We start from the raw sequence: 17,728 nt of genomic DNA on the forward strand, positions 1-17,728 counted from the left end.
TAATATTTTATTTGAGTTTTCTTAAAATTTATTTAAATTGTAAAAATTCATTGTATTTATGCAACAAATAAAATATATATTTTCTTAAACTTTAAAGCATTTTAAATTTGTACATAATTGAACCAACATGGTCCCTATGATTTTTTTATTTTTTTCTTTTATAATACTTGAAATATAATATTGAATTATAAATATTATGTTACAATATAATAATTATATTATATTTATATTGAAATATAAATATATAAAATAATAATTGCATCTTTTACAAAATATATTAAGTACAAGACATATGTAATGTAATACAAAAAGTTATTAATTATTTTACTTTAAATAATTAAAAAATGTAAGTATGATAATACTATTGATAAACTTAATGTAAAAAAAGCAATTAATAGCAGATCTATAAAAACATATTCTTAATTTTGTTTGATTTTATACAACTTAATAATTAGTATCAAAAATTTAATAATTAGTTATAAAATATATTCTGAAATTGTTTCAGAATAAAGATTATATTTTTCTTAAATATTATTTTTAAATATTAAATTTCAGATCATTATATTATTCATAAAATATATGTAAATATATACAAGAGTACTCGCGTATAGACACACAAATAATACAGTTATTTAAGAAAGACATTCTTACAAGTTATAATGGTGTTATATTTGTATGGTCCTTCATATTTTTTCGATAACCGGAAAAATCAGTTATCAAATCAATTTCATCAACATCCTCACTCAGAAGTCGACCTTCGATATCATCCTTTGATCTTCGAAATAATCTGTAATTGAAATATAAATAAATTATCAAATTTATTATAAAAATATCAAAATATTAAGTATTACTATAAAGATTAAAATATACATATTACCTTATTTTATATTTATTGATGATATTCTTATATTTCATGAATTATTTTTTATAATTATATCACATCATTTTATATTAAGCTAATATACAGCAAAATATTGCATAAAACATCTAAATTTTTTAATGTTAATGAATAATTATTATAATAACATAAGCATTAGTGAAATGTTATTTAAAATATATAATTTAATAATCAAATTATAATAATTATAATATACTTTATAGATTGCTACTTGCTTTCTTTCTTTTTTCTGTAAGCATATTAATCAGATACATTGCCAAATTAGCAAAGAAAAAATTTACAATTACATATAATATTCTTGCAATCAAAAAGATTGAAAGAAGAATTCTCACAAATTTTCTACTACATCATAAATCTCCAAGACAATTTTTAACTAATACACATATAGAATATAAAAGATGAAAACTGTAAAAACATGCAAAAAACATACAAAGATTAAGAAATAAGCAAATTTTTAGGATCAAATAATTTATTTAATAGATAACATGAATTTTTAAAAGATATGAATATTTATTTACAAAATTTTTTTACAATAGTTGAAATTGATATACAATAAAATATATCTTATTTAATATCAATTATTTACATTTAATACAATATTTACAATTCATATAATAGAATTAAAAATGTTTCTGTTAAAGTATTATTCTGATATTATATTTTGTGACTATTTAAAATTCATATAAGAATAATTTTTTATTGAACAAAACTTCTTTTAATCAGTCTTATATAGTTTTAATAATAGTTTAATTAATAATAAATCATTTGATTAATGAAATGTTTTCGTAAAGTTAATTTAAAGTTCACAGCCTGTTTTATTCTTTTACAATATAATTAAAATATTGATAAAAAATTTACTATTTATAAAAAAAATTACATATATTATTATCAAAAACATAACTCACATGACATCAAAAACTAAATTAGTAGTTTTATCATAATTTCCATTTAAATAAACATTCTTAATATTTTTGTTAGTTTAATACAATATTAATGATGTAAACAATAAAGAACAAGCACATAAAATTTATTAAAAACTGACACCTTAATATTAGTGTGTTATAATTAAGAAAAATATCAATTTATAATTTTAATATCAAATTCTATCAAGCAGTAGGATTGTTACAATTCCTTATAAATTTTGAAAATATAGGAGTGGTTTGAGCATACCTGGATAATGTCGATGTCGATCTATGCATAATGGGTAACACAGAATCATCTAAACCATGATGAAGAGATATTGTATCTAAATCAATCATTCTTGCAGTAGAATGAGCATGCATTGCTGATAAATATTCTGGTGTTTCTAATGTAGCCTTTGTTGGTTTATGATATCTAAAAATAAAATAAATAACATAAAATTATATTTTTTTTATTATTGTTATTTCTTTTATTTTTCATTTTTGAATATGAAATTTTTTCTATTTAATACTTGCAATTTTAATAACAAAGAACTGCCAACTACAGATGCTGAGCTTAATGCCATTGCTGCTGATGACATCCAAGGTTGAAGGAAGAATCCAAAAGAACTAAATATTCCAGCAGCAATAGGAATACCCAATAAATTATAAATACTAGCAAATAAAAAATTCAGCCTTATTCGAAGAACCGTTTTTCTTGATAAATCCAGACACGCAATAACATCCAAAAGATCATTCTAAATTATTATTATTATTAATATAAAACATTATTATATAAAACATAAAATATTAAAAAAAAATTATTTTAACTTACTCTCATGAGAACTACATCAGCAGCTTCTACAGCAACATCTGTGCCAGACGATATTGCAATACCAACATCTGATTGTGCAAGAGCTGGACTATCATTAACACCATCTCCTACCATAGCAACTCTTAACCCTTGATCTTGTAAATGTTGAATTTTAGCAACTTTGTGAGAAGGTAATACTTCTGCAAATACTCTAGTAATACCAACCTATATAAATGATAAAATATTAAATGAATTCATAAAGTAAAGGAAATTACTAAATAAAATCAAGTTTACTTGTCTAGCAATAGAAACAGCTGTCTTTTTATTATCTCCAGTTAATAGAATAACTTCTAAACCCATTTTTTTTAAAGTATAGATTGCCAAATGAGCTTCTGGTTTAACTGTATCTGCTACACTAATCATAGCCACTAATACATTATTCACTGCTGCTAAAACAGCAGTACATCCTAACTCTTCTTCGGCAACCATTTTTAATTCAACTTCTTGTGGTATATTTATAGCATTTCTTCGCATCCATTCTCTATTACCAATGCATATTTCATATACATCCTCAGGATTACTTTGATCACCATGAGAATCTGGATTCAACAATAATTCCAGATCCAAATTCTGTCTTTCTTGACTTGTATTTGTAATTGGCGTAACATCGATTGGCACATTGTTTAAGGTATATGTTCCAGAAGATAATTTTTTTACCTCATTAATATAATTAATAATTTTCTCAGATTTTAATGCATGAGTCAATATTTTTGAAATAGACGACACTTTACATTTAAGTCCACAACCAGCAACTGCTTGAAAATTCATACACTTTCCAGTTGTCTCAGAAGCTATTGTTTCCTTTACATACCGGACAATCGCTTTAGAAAAAAAAACAAGATTTTTTAAAAATTTTATGTTAAATTTAATAAATATGTATAAAGATTTTTAATATTTTACCTGATGCAATTGGATGTTCACTATTTGCTTCAGCTGTACAAACAATAACTAAGAACTTTGCTAATGAACAAAGTTTTTCATTTACAAAGAGATTTATCTTTGTTACCATTAATACACCGTGTGTTATCGTCCCGGTTTTATCAAAAACAATGCATTTAACTTTGTGCGCATTTTCCAAAGGTTCAGCGCCTTTTATTAAAATACCATTTAATGCGCCAACTCCAGTACCAACCATAACAGCAGTTGGTGTAGCTAATCCTAAAGCACATGGACAAGCTATTGCTAATACACAAAGAGCACTTCGAAAAGCATACTGAAATATAATCTCTTCTCTATTCATTCCCTGTTTATTAATTTGATCATTGTGCGAAATTGGTAAACTATTTATATTTATGTATCCCACTATTATCCAAATAATTAAAGTCACTATAGAAACAGCTATAACAAGAGGAATGAAGTAACCCGCTATTTTATCAGCTAAATGTTGGATAGGTGCTTTGTTTGTTTGTGCTTCTTCTACTAATCGCACAATTTGTGCTAATGTTGTATGTTCTCCTGTATGTGTGGCAGTAATTAAAAGTGGACCATTTTGATTTATCGAGCCACCTATTACAACCGAACCTTTCTTTTTTGGCACTGGCATGCTTTCTCCAGTAATCAAACTTTCGTCGCAAGTAGAGTGACCTGATAGAACTTTACCATCGACAGGAACTTTAGCACCTTGCACTACTTTTAATATATCTCCTCGTTGTACTAAATCTATACTGATTAAACGTTCAGATAATATCTCATTATTAGGACCTAATGAAACAAGAACTGCGTCCGTTGCTTTTAAAGACAATAATTTCGATAAAGCTTCCGAAGTTTTGCCCTGAAAAAATATATTATATTTTATTGATTTTAATTCATTAATTTTTTTAAATAATATAAACAATATTTCAATAAAAAATTAAAACCTTTGCAACATGTTCCAACCATCTTCCTAAACTTATGAACACTAACAACATTGGAGGAGTATCAAAAAATGTTTGAGGACTAACATGTTCCTGCATTATCATGGCTGCTGTAAGTACGGCGACTGAATACAAATAAGATATTGTAGTAGTCATAGAAATTAAAACATCCATATTTGTTGTTCCGTGTTTTAAAGCTTTATACGCTTGTACATAAAAATGCCAGCCACCAAAAAACTATAAATATTATTCTATTAATTTTCTAAAAAAATGATTTTTCAATTTAAATAAATATTCAATTACCTGAACTGGAGTAGAAAATATAAAAAGAATTAGATTTTCCAAAGAAAGACCAGGTACTATACAACACATATCCTTATGTGTTTTTTCATTAATAGACATATCCACCATAAAATATGTCATAGCTAACATACATGGTATACCAAAAATTAAAGAAACTAAAAATGCAGTCCGCCATTTATTTATTTCTTCCCTATAATAAAAATAATATAATATAAAATAACATAATAATATAATGTTCCTACTTATTTAATACAAAATAATGCCATGCTTACTTCTGATCCAAATAATCTCTATTTTCTTTATCTCTATTACTAAATAACATGGCTGTGAAACCTAATTTGTTAATACATTCGATAATATCTCTAATTCCAATTTTTTCTACATCATATTTGAATTTACCACGCTGAGTTGCTAACGCAACTGCTGCTGAATGAACACCTGGCAATTTTTTCACAGTTGATTCTATTTTATTCACGCAAGATGCGCACGTCATACCTGCAATCTATGAAATCAAAATTAAAAATGATTTCATTAATTATAAATCATATGAAATAAATGATTTTAAAGCGGCGAAATTGAAATTGAATAAAAAGCTTACTTTCAATTCAACTTCACCTTCCCCTGTGCCGGGTTCCTCAATCAAAGTAGTAGGAAAACCCAATTCGGATATGCTGGATGCGATGTCTACTGCTCTTATCTTATCCGGATCAAATGTAATTTCTGCTTTGGCTGCCATCAATGCAATTAAAATATTATTTACACCATATAATTTTTTACAATGTTTTTCTATGGCAGCAACACAGGAAGCACAAGTCATTCCCTTTAAGTAATAAATTATTTATAATAATTTATTTTAAAACAATAATCCGAAAATGAATTGAAATTTTACGAAAAATATTATCGAATAGTAATCGATTGATATGAAAGACAGAGAATACAGAGAATAATGAGAAATGGAAAATATAAAATCTTTGAAAATTGAAATTTTCGTCAAAAAGATCGCAATTATTAAATATATCAAATTCTTTTCTATTATTATATATGTCAAATTCTATACTCGATGAAACAACTTATTAATTATAATATTAGCGTAAATTTTTAATATTTAGAATAAAAATCAATAAGAATTTATTGATTCTGATCTTGAAATATATTGTCAAGGTCATCATATTGAATGATTTCTTCCTATACATAAAGTATATATATAACTTGCATATTAATTTTTAGATAAGATATAATTTTATACCGAAATAAACAAATCGCTCGAGATTACTTATTATAGATAAAGTATGCTATAAGGCTTGACCTTATTCTCGAACGGGACGAAATATTCGAGATAACGACAAATCATAAAGAGATAAGCCGAATAACAATGTTATTCTTCAGAAAAGAATAGAATGACATTTCCTTTCAGTCTGTTATGCGATTTTAAACAAAAATAAGAATTTATGTGTTTCTTCTTCATGCATTTCTCACTCCTTTTCGTATCTTTTATTTTATCAATGATTTCAAATAAAGAAAACATAATTTACTTATTTCAGAAAATTATTCAATTATTATTTACAAATCAAGATTTTATATACAAAAAATATTTTCTATTCAATACATCGTATTTATACATGTTTGAATAAAGTTTGAGATAGATTTATATAAGTTTTAATATTTAAGAAAATTATTAAAATTTAAGAATTTTATATTAATTTTATATATTATATTATATATTATCATGATTTGAAATTGAGAATAATTTAGTCATAAAAAATGCAATTAAAAAATTTATCAATTTATATTAATTATTTGTAATTGAAAAGAAGTCATTTGGAAATAAGACATGCATATGAATTAATTATGATAAATTCGATAAATCATAGAAATAAATATGCATATTAGCTAAAGGTGTTACATCTATAGATAAAATTATATTGTTTAAGCGAACATAAAGAATATTCTATTTGAAAATTTTTTTTTTGACTTCGATATTTTTCAACCATCTAATCGAAACACAAATCTAAATTAATTTCAAATTCAAATTTAATTTAAATTAATTCCATAAGCTAAATTTACCTCAAATTTAATCATCTGAATTATCTTAGACGTACAATACGTAATATTTTTACATCTCGGAAACTAAGATTGATGATTATAAATATGTATAGAAAAAGGTTATTCAAATTGATAACCTTGACAAGTTTTATCTTAATTAATTAATTAATGACATTCTGAAACATATTCTTTCTTTTTTATATAATATTTACCGTTATATGTAAGAAGCATTTTGCTGTTTGATTCTCTTTTTTTACATCACCTCCTCCATTCAGTTCTAATGAAACATTTCCACTGTCTGGAGGATTATTGTTCAAATTAATCGATGTGCTATAAACCATGCCATTTACTTCTTTAATAAACGAATTAAAACCCATTTCTTCAATGAATCCCGATATTTGTTCAGCTGTTACATCATTATCGCTATAAGAAACTCTTGCTTCCTTGTTCTCTAAACTAACATTCACTTGCTTTATTCCTGATTTTTCCGATAAAACTCCTAACATGAAAAAAAGAAAAAATCCAATAATTTTGTTTTTTATTGCGAACAAGGTTTAAAGAATTTGTTACTTACCAGTAATAGTTTTAACGCAAGACATACAAGTCATTCCATCGATGTGTATATTACATGTACTAATATTTGATTGTGATACATGATTTATCTGTTTTTTTTCTATAGAATTACTTTCTTCCTTAAATAAAGAAGCGGTAAAACCCATATCTTCTATAGTTTCGACTAATTTTTCAGATGTAATTTCGTTTGCTTTGTATTCAATGTAACCTAACTTTTCTTCTAGAATTATTTTAATGCTTAGAACTTCTGGTCGACTACCTATAGTTCCCTCAATATTCTTCACACAGCTTTGACATCTCATACCCTCGATATTAACCTTCATCGTGCTAGAAGCATTCGAAGAATCTTTAATCTCCTGAGATCGAGGAACGCAGACCAAGTGTGTCGAGCCTTCATAATCGACATCTTCGTCACCATCCCTAAAGGAAAGAGAATCGATCTTTTCAACTTCATTCATTCTTGAAAAGCATTAAAAATAATAATAATTCTTAAAGTTGTATTGTATTATTAAAATAAGTCATAATAATAAACATTTTATTTTAATAGAATAATAATTTATTCTAATTTATTCTATATAGAACGATAAAACAAAATATTAATCATCATGACAAATATCATGATGAGAATAAATATCATACTCATTATTAGATTATTGTGATTACATATAAATATTAACTATGTAATAAAAATGACTTAATTATTAATAAATTTATAAAAAAGAAAAAAAAGAAGAAATAAATTGATCGTGATCGATCAATTTCAAAAAAATGTTGTCATTCAAATTAGATATTAAAGATGAGTCAAAACATGATTTTTAAATTCGTAAAACTCAAATCTAAAATTTTAGAAAATTTTAAAATTATTGAAAATTATGATTCAAAAGCTAGAATGCTTACTTTTTTCTTTTCTTTTCTCTTTTCTAAGAAATAATATTTTATCAAAAATTAAAACTTTAATAGAAACAATTATACACATATATATATATTTATATAATTATATATATAAATATTTCATATATTTATATGAAAATTTAAAGTCTACAATGACAATAACTTTTTGTCTTTAATGGGATGTATATGCTCAATGAATATTTATGATCCTCTGAAACAATATATACTTTATATGTGCGTTATTTTATACTTTTATACATACAGTCTATCTGATTTATATAGTTTATTTGTACATTATTACTAATTAACAATCATGACAATTAATAAGACAATTAACAAGACAATTACAAAATAGATAATTTTTTTATTTATCTTTTTTTTTCTATATTTCAGTAAGTGATTTTCTAAAACTGTTTATTATAATTTTCAATTTTTATGTATACTAAAGAGCTTTTTTTGTGAAAAAAAAATAATACAATTATTACATTGTTATAATTTTATGTATAAAAATAAATGCATTTTTTTAAATACATATATTTCCCTTTTCATTATTATTTTTAAATTGTTTATAAATATAGGAAATATGTTATGTTTAATCTTATTTTTAAAAAAATATAAAAAATATGATAATAAAAATTTTGTAAAAAATGAATCAAAAATAAAAGTTTTATCATTACTATTATCATTTATCATCAGTTTATGATAAATATATATGTATATTAAATATATAATGTATATATAAATATATGGAGCAATATATAATGTATATGTATATATATATATGTATAAATATATAGGATGATAAAAAATCCGATATCTATAAAATTTATAATAAAACATATCTTACATATAGTAAGATTTATTAAGATGAATAAAATATGTTTAATCAAGGAATTAATTTAATCAAATGAATTTTAAAAGCAATTTTTTTTCATAACTTTCATTATTAATTTTTGTTATTTAATTTCAAATCATGATTATATATTTCGCTTCTAACGCAGAAGAATATTAGTAGAATATAATATAATGTTATAAATAGAGTATTATATATTAATATTATGAAAAATTATTTCATCATAAATATAATACAAATTTTCAATAATCAATTGTAATTATATAACTATTATTGTACTATTAACTATTAATTTTCATTCATTATTCTATTGTGAAAAATGGCAAATAAATATAAATATAAATTCAATATGATATAAAAGAAGTATAATAATTATGATATATAGAATGTTATTTTATTTGTAAATAATTGATTTTACAGAAAAAAAAATTGTTTTTATGAATCTATATTAATTCTTTTCAGTGAATATATAAATTTGAATGTATAAGAATTTATGTATAATATATAAGAATTTATAAGTTCTATAAATATTGAACATCACTTTTTATTACTTTATATATTATATTATGATATATGCATATGAGAAAAATGTATATCATATTAATAGAATACTATTAATATTATTGAAATACATGTATCCCATTCATAAAATATTGCTGATGCGTACACATTATTATTCATAAATCATCGAAGTTATCAAAGTTGTAAACATAAGCTTATGAAACATTATCTATCAAAATTAATTTATGAATTTTCTTTCTCATATTATTAAGATTTATAAACTTTTTAAATTATTTGTTTAATATTTTTTTATCAAATTTGAACTTGAAAAAAATAAAAATATTTATGATATTATAATACAATATATTTTTCATTAAATCAAAAAAATTTCATTTAAATTTATTTAATGGATTGAAAATTTGATTATTTATTATTATTTTGATATATTTTTTATATATCAATAAGATTTTATGTCAATCTTAATATAATAATAAATTAATCTAATAATATTTTTATATAATTATTTAATCAGTTATACATTATTATTATTGCTTGATATTTAGTGGATTAAAATAGATTTATATTAAAATTAATAAAATAATATTTCCTTATAATTTGCAATCCTATATTATATGTGAATTTTGTTCTATTAAATCCAATGTTCAATCTAGACAATTATTTCAATAAATCTCACGTATATATACAGAGTGTTAATACTATTAATTTAAAGAATAAATTTTTGAAGAAGATTAAAATTAATTCTAAAGAAAAATACAAAAAAACATAAAAGTTGATATACAAAAATATCGAAACTTATTTATTAAATTAAACAAGTAAAGTTTATATTAGAAAAATAAAGTAAAACAAAATAGTATAACGAAAATAGAACTATTTCATTTTATTTGTCTTGCTTCATCTAATACTATATCTAAAATTTCAATTATTAAAAATTTAATAAATTTTAATCAGTTTAATCAGTCTCAATTATAACATATTTTTTATAATAAATATTTATTATATAAATATTATAATTAACATATTTTTATATATCAATTTTTATCTTTGTTTTGATTTTTAAAATCAATCTTCCAAAGCTGTTGTATAAATATAATAATACTCTACAGACTAATATTTTATTATAACAATATTATTTCTCTTTTGTATTTTGTCGCAAATTATTTCATGTTTATTCATATTTATTTATATTAAATAATTGTAAATCGCAAAAAATTAATTATCAATATCATATTGCAATTTTAATTTTATTTTTTTAATTTGATTATATTTATATCTTAAAATTGTTATTGTTAAGTATCGATTGATTTATAAATGGGATTATATTTACTTTTTAAAATTGGTATATAATTTTCATATGTATTCCAAGCTTCATATTATCAAATATTAAAAAAAAAAAAAAAAACATTAAATTGAAAAAAAAGAGTTGAAAGAATTAATTAATAGCGTAATTTTGCATTACTTTAAATTATAAAACAAATATAATAAATATAATTTAATAATAATACAAAAATGTATTATATTATACATTTACAATACAGATATTTTCATTTCCAATGACTTAATACGTCAATACGTTTCATCTTATCATAAGAGGAATTATAATTCTTTTATATAACTTACACGTTTACTCATTAATGATAATATTATAAAAGAAGATATGCTTTCATGAATTTATCAATTGGTTTTGCTTCAATTTTTGATCGTTAAATAATTTTTTTTTTCTTTATCATAAATAATCAAGATCTGTTTATTATCAAGGATTAAAATGAAAGAAATAATTAAATGTTTTTCGTTAACATATCGTTAATAGTTTTTATTCATTTCAAAAATTAAAAGATATCGATAATAATATTAACACGATTTTACCATTATTGAATTTGAAAAATCTTACCAAAAAGAGTCCGATCCACATTTTTCATAAATTAAAAGCTGTCTATCGTTATCCATTTTTTAAATATAATCACGAGGAAAAACTTCCGCTATATATAATCAAACGAATAACCTTTGCACGTTAGATTGTAAAAAAAATTGCCATTCGATTTGAATATAATAATCATTTAGATAAAATGTAGATAAATTTAACGATAAAACTAAATGTTATAAATGTTATTTTAATCCTTTCTTAAAAGAGAGAAAAAAAAAGAAAAAAATAACAAAATATTTAATAAAATGAATATTTAGTAAATCGAAATATTAAAAAATTACTGGTTAACGCGAAATTGTAATCTATATTTGTAATATAAAGAAAGGAAGCTTAATTGTTTTAACTTAGTTATAATCAATGGATAAAAAGGATAACGAGGGTCGATAAAGTAGATAAAAAAAGAACACTTAAAATGAACGAACAAATTCTGAATACTAAAATATCGATTATTGCTAAAAAAAAAATGCAATCACGTTACGAATCTCATAACATATAATCGTAACTACGAGATTAATCCAAAAATTTGTTGAATATGTTTATATGTATAATCCGCAAGAAAATTGAGATCACGTTTGTCGAAAGCGAACAAGTTCCGGTAACGAAGAGTGGGGCGCGTTCGTGCGTTTGACTCGAGTTGATATCACCGACCGACTGACTGATAAATTATAATTGTATTGCCACACGATCTTTTTGCTCACGGCACTTATTCGTGACACGATCGTTATTCTATGAAAACTAGCCGATATAAGTTACGGTTATACACGACAACCGATGTATTTTACATTTCGTCTAGCCGATACTAAGAAAAATTTTATTTCAAATTTAATTTTAATTCACAGTTTAATTCACACAATCTTATAATCGTTTTAAATATGAAGAATCGAAAAAAAAGGATCATACTTTTTACATGACTTTCTCTTTGATTAATCGTTTAATATCGGATTAATCAAATTTTATTAATATTTACTTTTTCATTCAAATTATTTTTCTGTCATTTTTTGATGATATATTAATTTTTTTATATTGAGATTAAATCTTATTAGAATAAATTTCTATTCAAATAATTATTCAAGTAAAATCTTTATTTTATTTTTTATTTATGTGTCTATATATATATTATATTATTTTATTTCAAATAATATTATTTGAACAATAACATTATTTTGTGAAAATAACTTATTTTAATATTTGTTATGATTTTCTATTTTCATTATATTTATGAAATAATCAAATTGTTTAAAAGAACATCAAACATAAATAAACTTAAAAATAATTTATTTCTCAAATAAGATTTTGGAATTTATTTGCATATATTTTTATTTCAAATAAATTTATGTTTTATTTTATTTGAAATAATTATTTTATTTCAAATAAAAAATATCCAATCTTGTTTTATATTTTTCAGTTATTTAACAATATTGAAAATCATGAATAAAAGAAAAAATTTTTTTATTTCTATATCGTGCAATTCTTCGAATTTAAAAGTTTTAAATGCAAATTTAGGAAAAAGATAAAAGAAAAATACTAACTCCAATAATTTCATATTTTCAATCATATCTTCGTAAAACTGTAAGCAAGAAAATGATTATTTATAAATTGTAAATTAAACAATTTATTTATGAACTTCAATTTTATATGAAAATCTAATTTAATTTATTATTATTGAAAACCACATATTACTCTATTCTATTCTTCTAAAATAAAAAATTCGTGAATAAGAAATAAATCCAATTAAGAAATAATTTTTTTGAATAAAAAAGAATAAAAATAAATAAAAATACTAAAAAATTATTTTTGATTACACAGTTCTTTTTACTATACAGAGAAACTGTAATATTTATTTTATTTATTTAAGTTTTGTAAAGAAAATGAAATATTTTGAAAAATAAAAATATATATGATATTATATAGAATATTTATCTGTAATGTTATCTTTCTTTTTTCATATTTTCTATTATTTTTAATTTTACAATGGTTCATATATATATATATATATATATTTTTTTTTAAATATAAAAAGAAAATTAATATTAATTATTTAGATATTTTTAATTTATTCATATTTCATATTTAAATAATTTTTTTTAGATTTTTTTCAAAATTCATTCATTGAATCTTGAATCGATATCTATTTATGCAGAATACAATTAAATACCTTATTATTGTATACATATATTATAATACATACAAAGTCTGAATGAAATTGGAAAAAAATTTAAGCAATAGTTCTAAAGATTAAAATAAATATAAAACTTGATATGCAAAAATATCCTTTAAAGCTTATTTTTTAAACTATAAATAATTAAACAACAATTTAATTCTGTATTAAATAAGGCGAGATAGACAGGAAGAGAACGATAGAAAACCATTCTATTATTATTATATTTCATCTATTACAAAATTAAATTGCTTATAACTTGAAAAATAATCTTTAACTGTCATTTTTACAAACTTTTATTTCAATTTCTAAAGTTAAGTCTTTAAATTTTTTGTCAAATTTTATTTGAATATCTTATATATCCATATATAGAATATTAATATATTTTTGAAGAATAGATTCTAGAAGACAAAGAATCATAAATGTACATAGAAATATGGATTAAAATTTATTTATTATATTACGAGCAAATGAAATTTGTGTCAAATGAAATAGAAAAAATGAAACGATGGTGTGACAAAGATAGAGTAGTCTCGCTCTATGTCTATTTTTATTTAGGCAAACTTAATAATTTAATAAATAAATTTTAACATTCGAACTTTAAACTAATATCCCTTTAAAGATATTTAACGAATATATTAATACTTTGTATAATACAATAATATAAGTATAATATTAATATATTGACTTTGTATAAAATAAAACAAAAACAATCAAAATTATGATTTATATATGATTGTTTTTAAATAGTTAAAAAAAATTTACCTCTAATCTTTTAGATTTAGTCTACGAAAAATAATTTTTATAAAAATATTTAAATTGTTTTAAAACATATTTTTATAAATATTGATTGATTTAATTTTTATTTTATATTATTATTATTATAAATTAAATAATATTTTTTATTAATTAAATAAATTAAATAATATTAATTTTATATTATAAATTTTGATATTTCAAAAAGAATATCTAAAATCACATTAAATTTCATATCATAATTAATTAAGAATAAATAAAAATACTTGTGAAATGACAATTTCTTTTTTTATTTTTATTTCAAATCTGAATTTTTTTACTCGAAATTACTTTATTAATTACTTATACAATAAAAAAAAATATTATTTTCTTAAAGCATTCTTAAATTATTGTGAACTACTGAACAAAAATTTATAAAATCATTAATATTAATTTTTAAATGATTTATAATAGAATATTTATTAATTAAATTTAGATTTTAATAATAGCTTAACTTTTTTAAAAAAATTTCTTTTAGTAATGAGTACAATAAAATAATATGAATTATAGTAGATTAAAAAAAAATTAAATCGAATATAATTTTTAATATAAAATATATAATAATATATAATATTTTTTTTAATGAGAAATTTTTTTTTAATATTTTAATAGATTTTATATCATTCATTTTAACAAAAATATAATCTTATAAAAATAATTTTAAAACATATTATCCTATCATTATCTCGTAAAAATTATCATTATAAAAGACAATTTTTATTCGCAATTAAAAATTATAAAAAATAAAAAAAATATTCTTATTCTTTGAACATATATTCTTTGTATATGCATATGCATAGAATTTTCGTTTCAAATTGTTTTTATTTATCTTTACAATTTTGTTTAATTTCAAATATTATATATATATATATATATAATAAACATAATGTTTTCAATGAAATAAATAGAACAAGTTATTAATTTTTTGCAATATTCAATTGATATATGAAGCAAAACAAATATTCTATTTCGATATTTGATTTATTTTTACAACCGTAATGCGAATAACTATGAATAATTCATAACCACAAACTTTTATCTTGTTTCTTTTTCTTCGATAGTTTTGTAAAGACACTCTCTTTTAAAATATAATTCGAACAAATCGAAAATACCGAAGCGAAGAAAACCGAAGCGTAAACCATTTGATTATTTTCATCGAATTATTTTTATTTATTAAATAAAAATATATTTCCGATAATATTAAAAAATAATGAACAATAAAAGCAAAAAATATATATTTACGAAATAATGGAAATGTTGAAAAAATGAAAAAAAACTATAAGAAATAAAATTAGATAGATCGAATAAAAATATGAATACAATATACTGATTAAAAAATGAAATACATTGAAATAACTGAAAACTATCGCGGAGTGAATATTTAATACTATGTGTATTTGAAAATGATTCGAATATATTGCACGAACAAGAGAGAAAGGTATGCTCCAGATCTACATACAGAAAGAAAAATGTTTCGATTATATTTATAATATTATTTCTTATATTATTTTGTACTTTTATTTCTTATAATTCTATATTTTTTATTTTGTTTTATTTTGTGAATTAATATTTCAAAATATGTGTACTATAGATATTCAAGTGTATTTATGTATGTACTAGATTTTTTTATAAAAAAAAAAATTTTTTTACTCTTTATTTAATAAATCAAATATAAATAAAAAATTTATATATAGATATATACATATATTTTTCTATAATACAAATTGATGCAATAATTAACTTACCCTAAATATTTAGTAGCATTCAGTAATTTATATCGCCAATCGATATTTATTTTCCGCATTCCGATACAAATAGATAATATGCTTTTTTTTACATTAATAATTTTTTTAATATTTATAACGATTATTAAAATTTATAATAATACAATTTAAATTTTAATTTAAAATTTAAATAATATATAATAATAAAAATATGTATTTCTCAAACTGAATTGCGATAAAATCGAAGTCATATAGTAAAGTAAAGGAAACTCGCGTTTGCTACACACTTGACGTTCAATCAATAGATCATGATCAAATTTCGAAAGTCGATCTATTCTCTGTTTCGATTAGAAAATAAAACCGCCACGAATCACTATGCTTTTTGAAACTCGATCATTCAATAACATTCTTCTATTCCACACGTTCCGTCATCAAAGCATTGTCGTTCAACTTTCAAAACTATTGCGTTAAAATAAAAAGATATAATTTATCTTCAATACCAACTTATATACTTCGATCAATTTATATGTATTATTTTTTAACAAACTTACGCTTCTTTTATATATACATATATTCTTATCAAGAATTTTAATAGAAAAATTTTAGCAAAATAAGCATTAATTATAAAAAATTACTTGTCCTTGTCAATAGTAAATATTTAAAAATAAATGTTGATAATATTATCAACAATAATTATCAATATTACATGTTATTACAAAGCAATTTTTTTTTATTTTACTTTCTTACTTAACCTATTTGATTAGCATAAAATATAATATACAAAAAAATATTCAGACAACTTTTTTAAAATAAAATATAAAATTAAATGCAAAAAATCAAATATTTTGTAATTTTTATATATACATATAAAAATTTGTTCTATTTTGTATATATATTCATAGTATAAATAAATACTTACTTTTCTTTTGTCAATGCCAGCTCTGAATTTACTGCTTCTCCTCTATTGCTCTTTTGTCCTATAAAATCAAAAATATTAATTTTAAATATGATAAAAGCCATGTTAAATATGTTAAATATTATAAAAATTATATTATGAATAAATGAATAATAATTTATAACAAAGAGATTAACAAATAAAATTACCTGCTGTACTTATTTTATCAAGTTGATGATTTTCCTCTACTAATGTTTTTGTGTTAACCACTTCCATGTCTTCTGCAAAATAACATTACAAATAGATAAATATACAATTAAAATTATCTATTAATGATATAAAATTATAATTATAACATCTTTATTATTGATATAATAAATTAATATTGACATATATTTTATATATTAATATTTTTTTTATATATATTCTAATTGAAAAATATTTAAATTTAATTATAAATTTAAAAATTTATTTAAATTTATTGATGAAAGTATATAAAAATAAAATAAAGAAAAAAATAAAAAAT

The 17,728-nt window shown here is 20.8% G+C and overlaps 1 protein-coding gene across 6 annotated transcripts in view; it reads right to left on the minus strand.

Annotated features, from left to right (window-relative positions):
- Window positions 1-590: 590 nt before the first annotated feature.
- The window catches only part of LOC102678765 (copper-transporting ATPase 1), a 20,074-nt gene continuing 2,936 nt past the window's right edge, over window positions 591-17,728 (minus strand). For 3 of the 6 annotated variants that reach the window (XM_031510126.1, XM_031510125.1, XM_031510124.1), the window contains 14 exons: window positions 17,412-17,483; window positions 17,227-17,284; window positions 7,445-7,863; window positions 7,083-7,369; window positions 5,426-5,647; window positions 5,100-5,329; window positions 4,828-5,017; window positions 4,528-4,761; window positions 3,572-4,442; window positions 2,906-3,492; window positions 2,633-2,836; window positions 2,335-2,555; window positions 2,069-2,233; window positions 655-787 (listed from right to left, as the gene is read on the minus strand). In XM_031510126.1, the coding sequence (XP_031365986.1) occupies window positions 655-787; window positions 2,069-2,233; window positions 2,335-2,555; window positions 2,633-2,836; window positions 2,906-3,492; window positions 3,572-4,442; window positions 4,528-4,761; window positions 4,828-5,017; window positions 5,100-5,329; window positions 5,426-5,647; window positions 7,083-7,369; window positions 7,445-7,863; window positions 17,227-17,284; window positions 17,412-17,478 (3,888 nt within the window). In that variant the 5' untranslated portion in view covers window positions 17,479-17,483. Of the gene's footprint in view, window positions 788-2,068; window positions 2,234-2,334; window positions 2,556-2,632; window positions 2,837-2,905; window positions 3,493-3,571; window positions 4,443-4,527; window positions 4,762-4,827; window positions 5,018-5,099; window positions 5,330-5,425; window positions 5,648-7,082; window positions 7,370-7,444; window positions 7,864-11,597; window positions 11,654-16,328; window positions 16,830-17,226; window positions 17,285-17,411; window positions 17,484-17,728 lie in introns of those variants that run through there. The other 3 variants (XM_006615024.2, XM_006615025.2, XM_031510127.1) reach the window with 3 other exon arrangements.

This window comes from Apis dorsata, unplaced genomic scaffold (genome assembly GCF_000469605.1).
Source record: "Apis dorsata unplaced genomic scaffold, Apis dorsata 1.3 scaffold_207, whole genome shotgun sequence".
Taxonomy (NCBI): domain Eukaryota; kingdom Metazoa; phylum Arthropoda; class Insecta; order Hymenoptera; family Apidae; genus Apis; species Apis dorsata.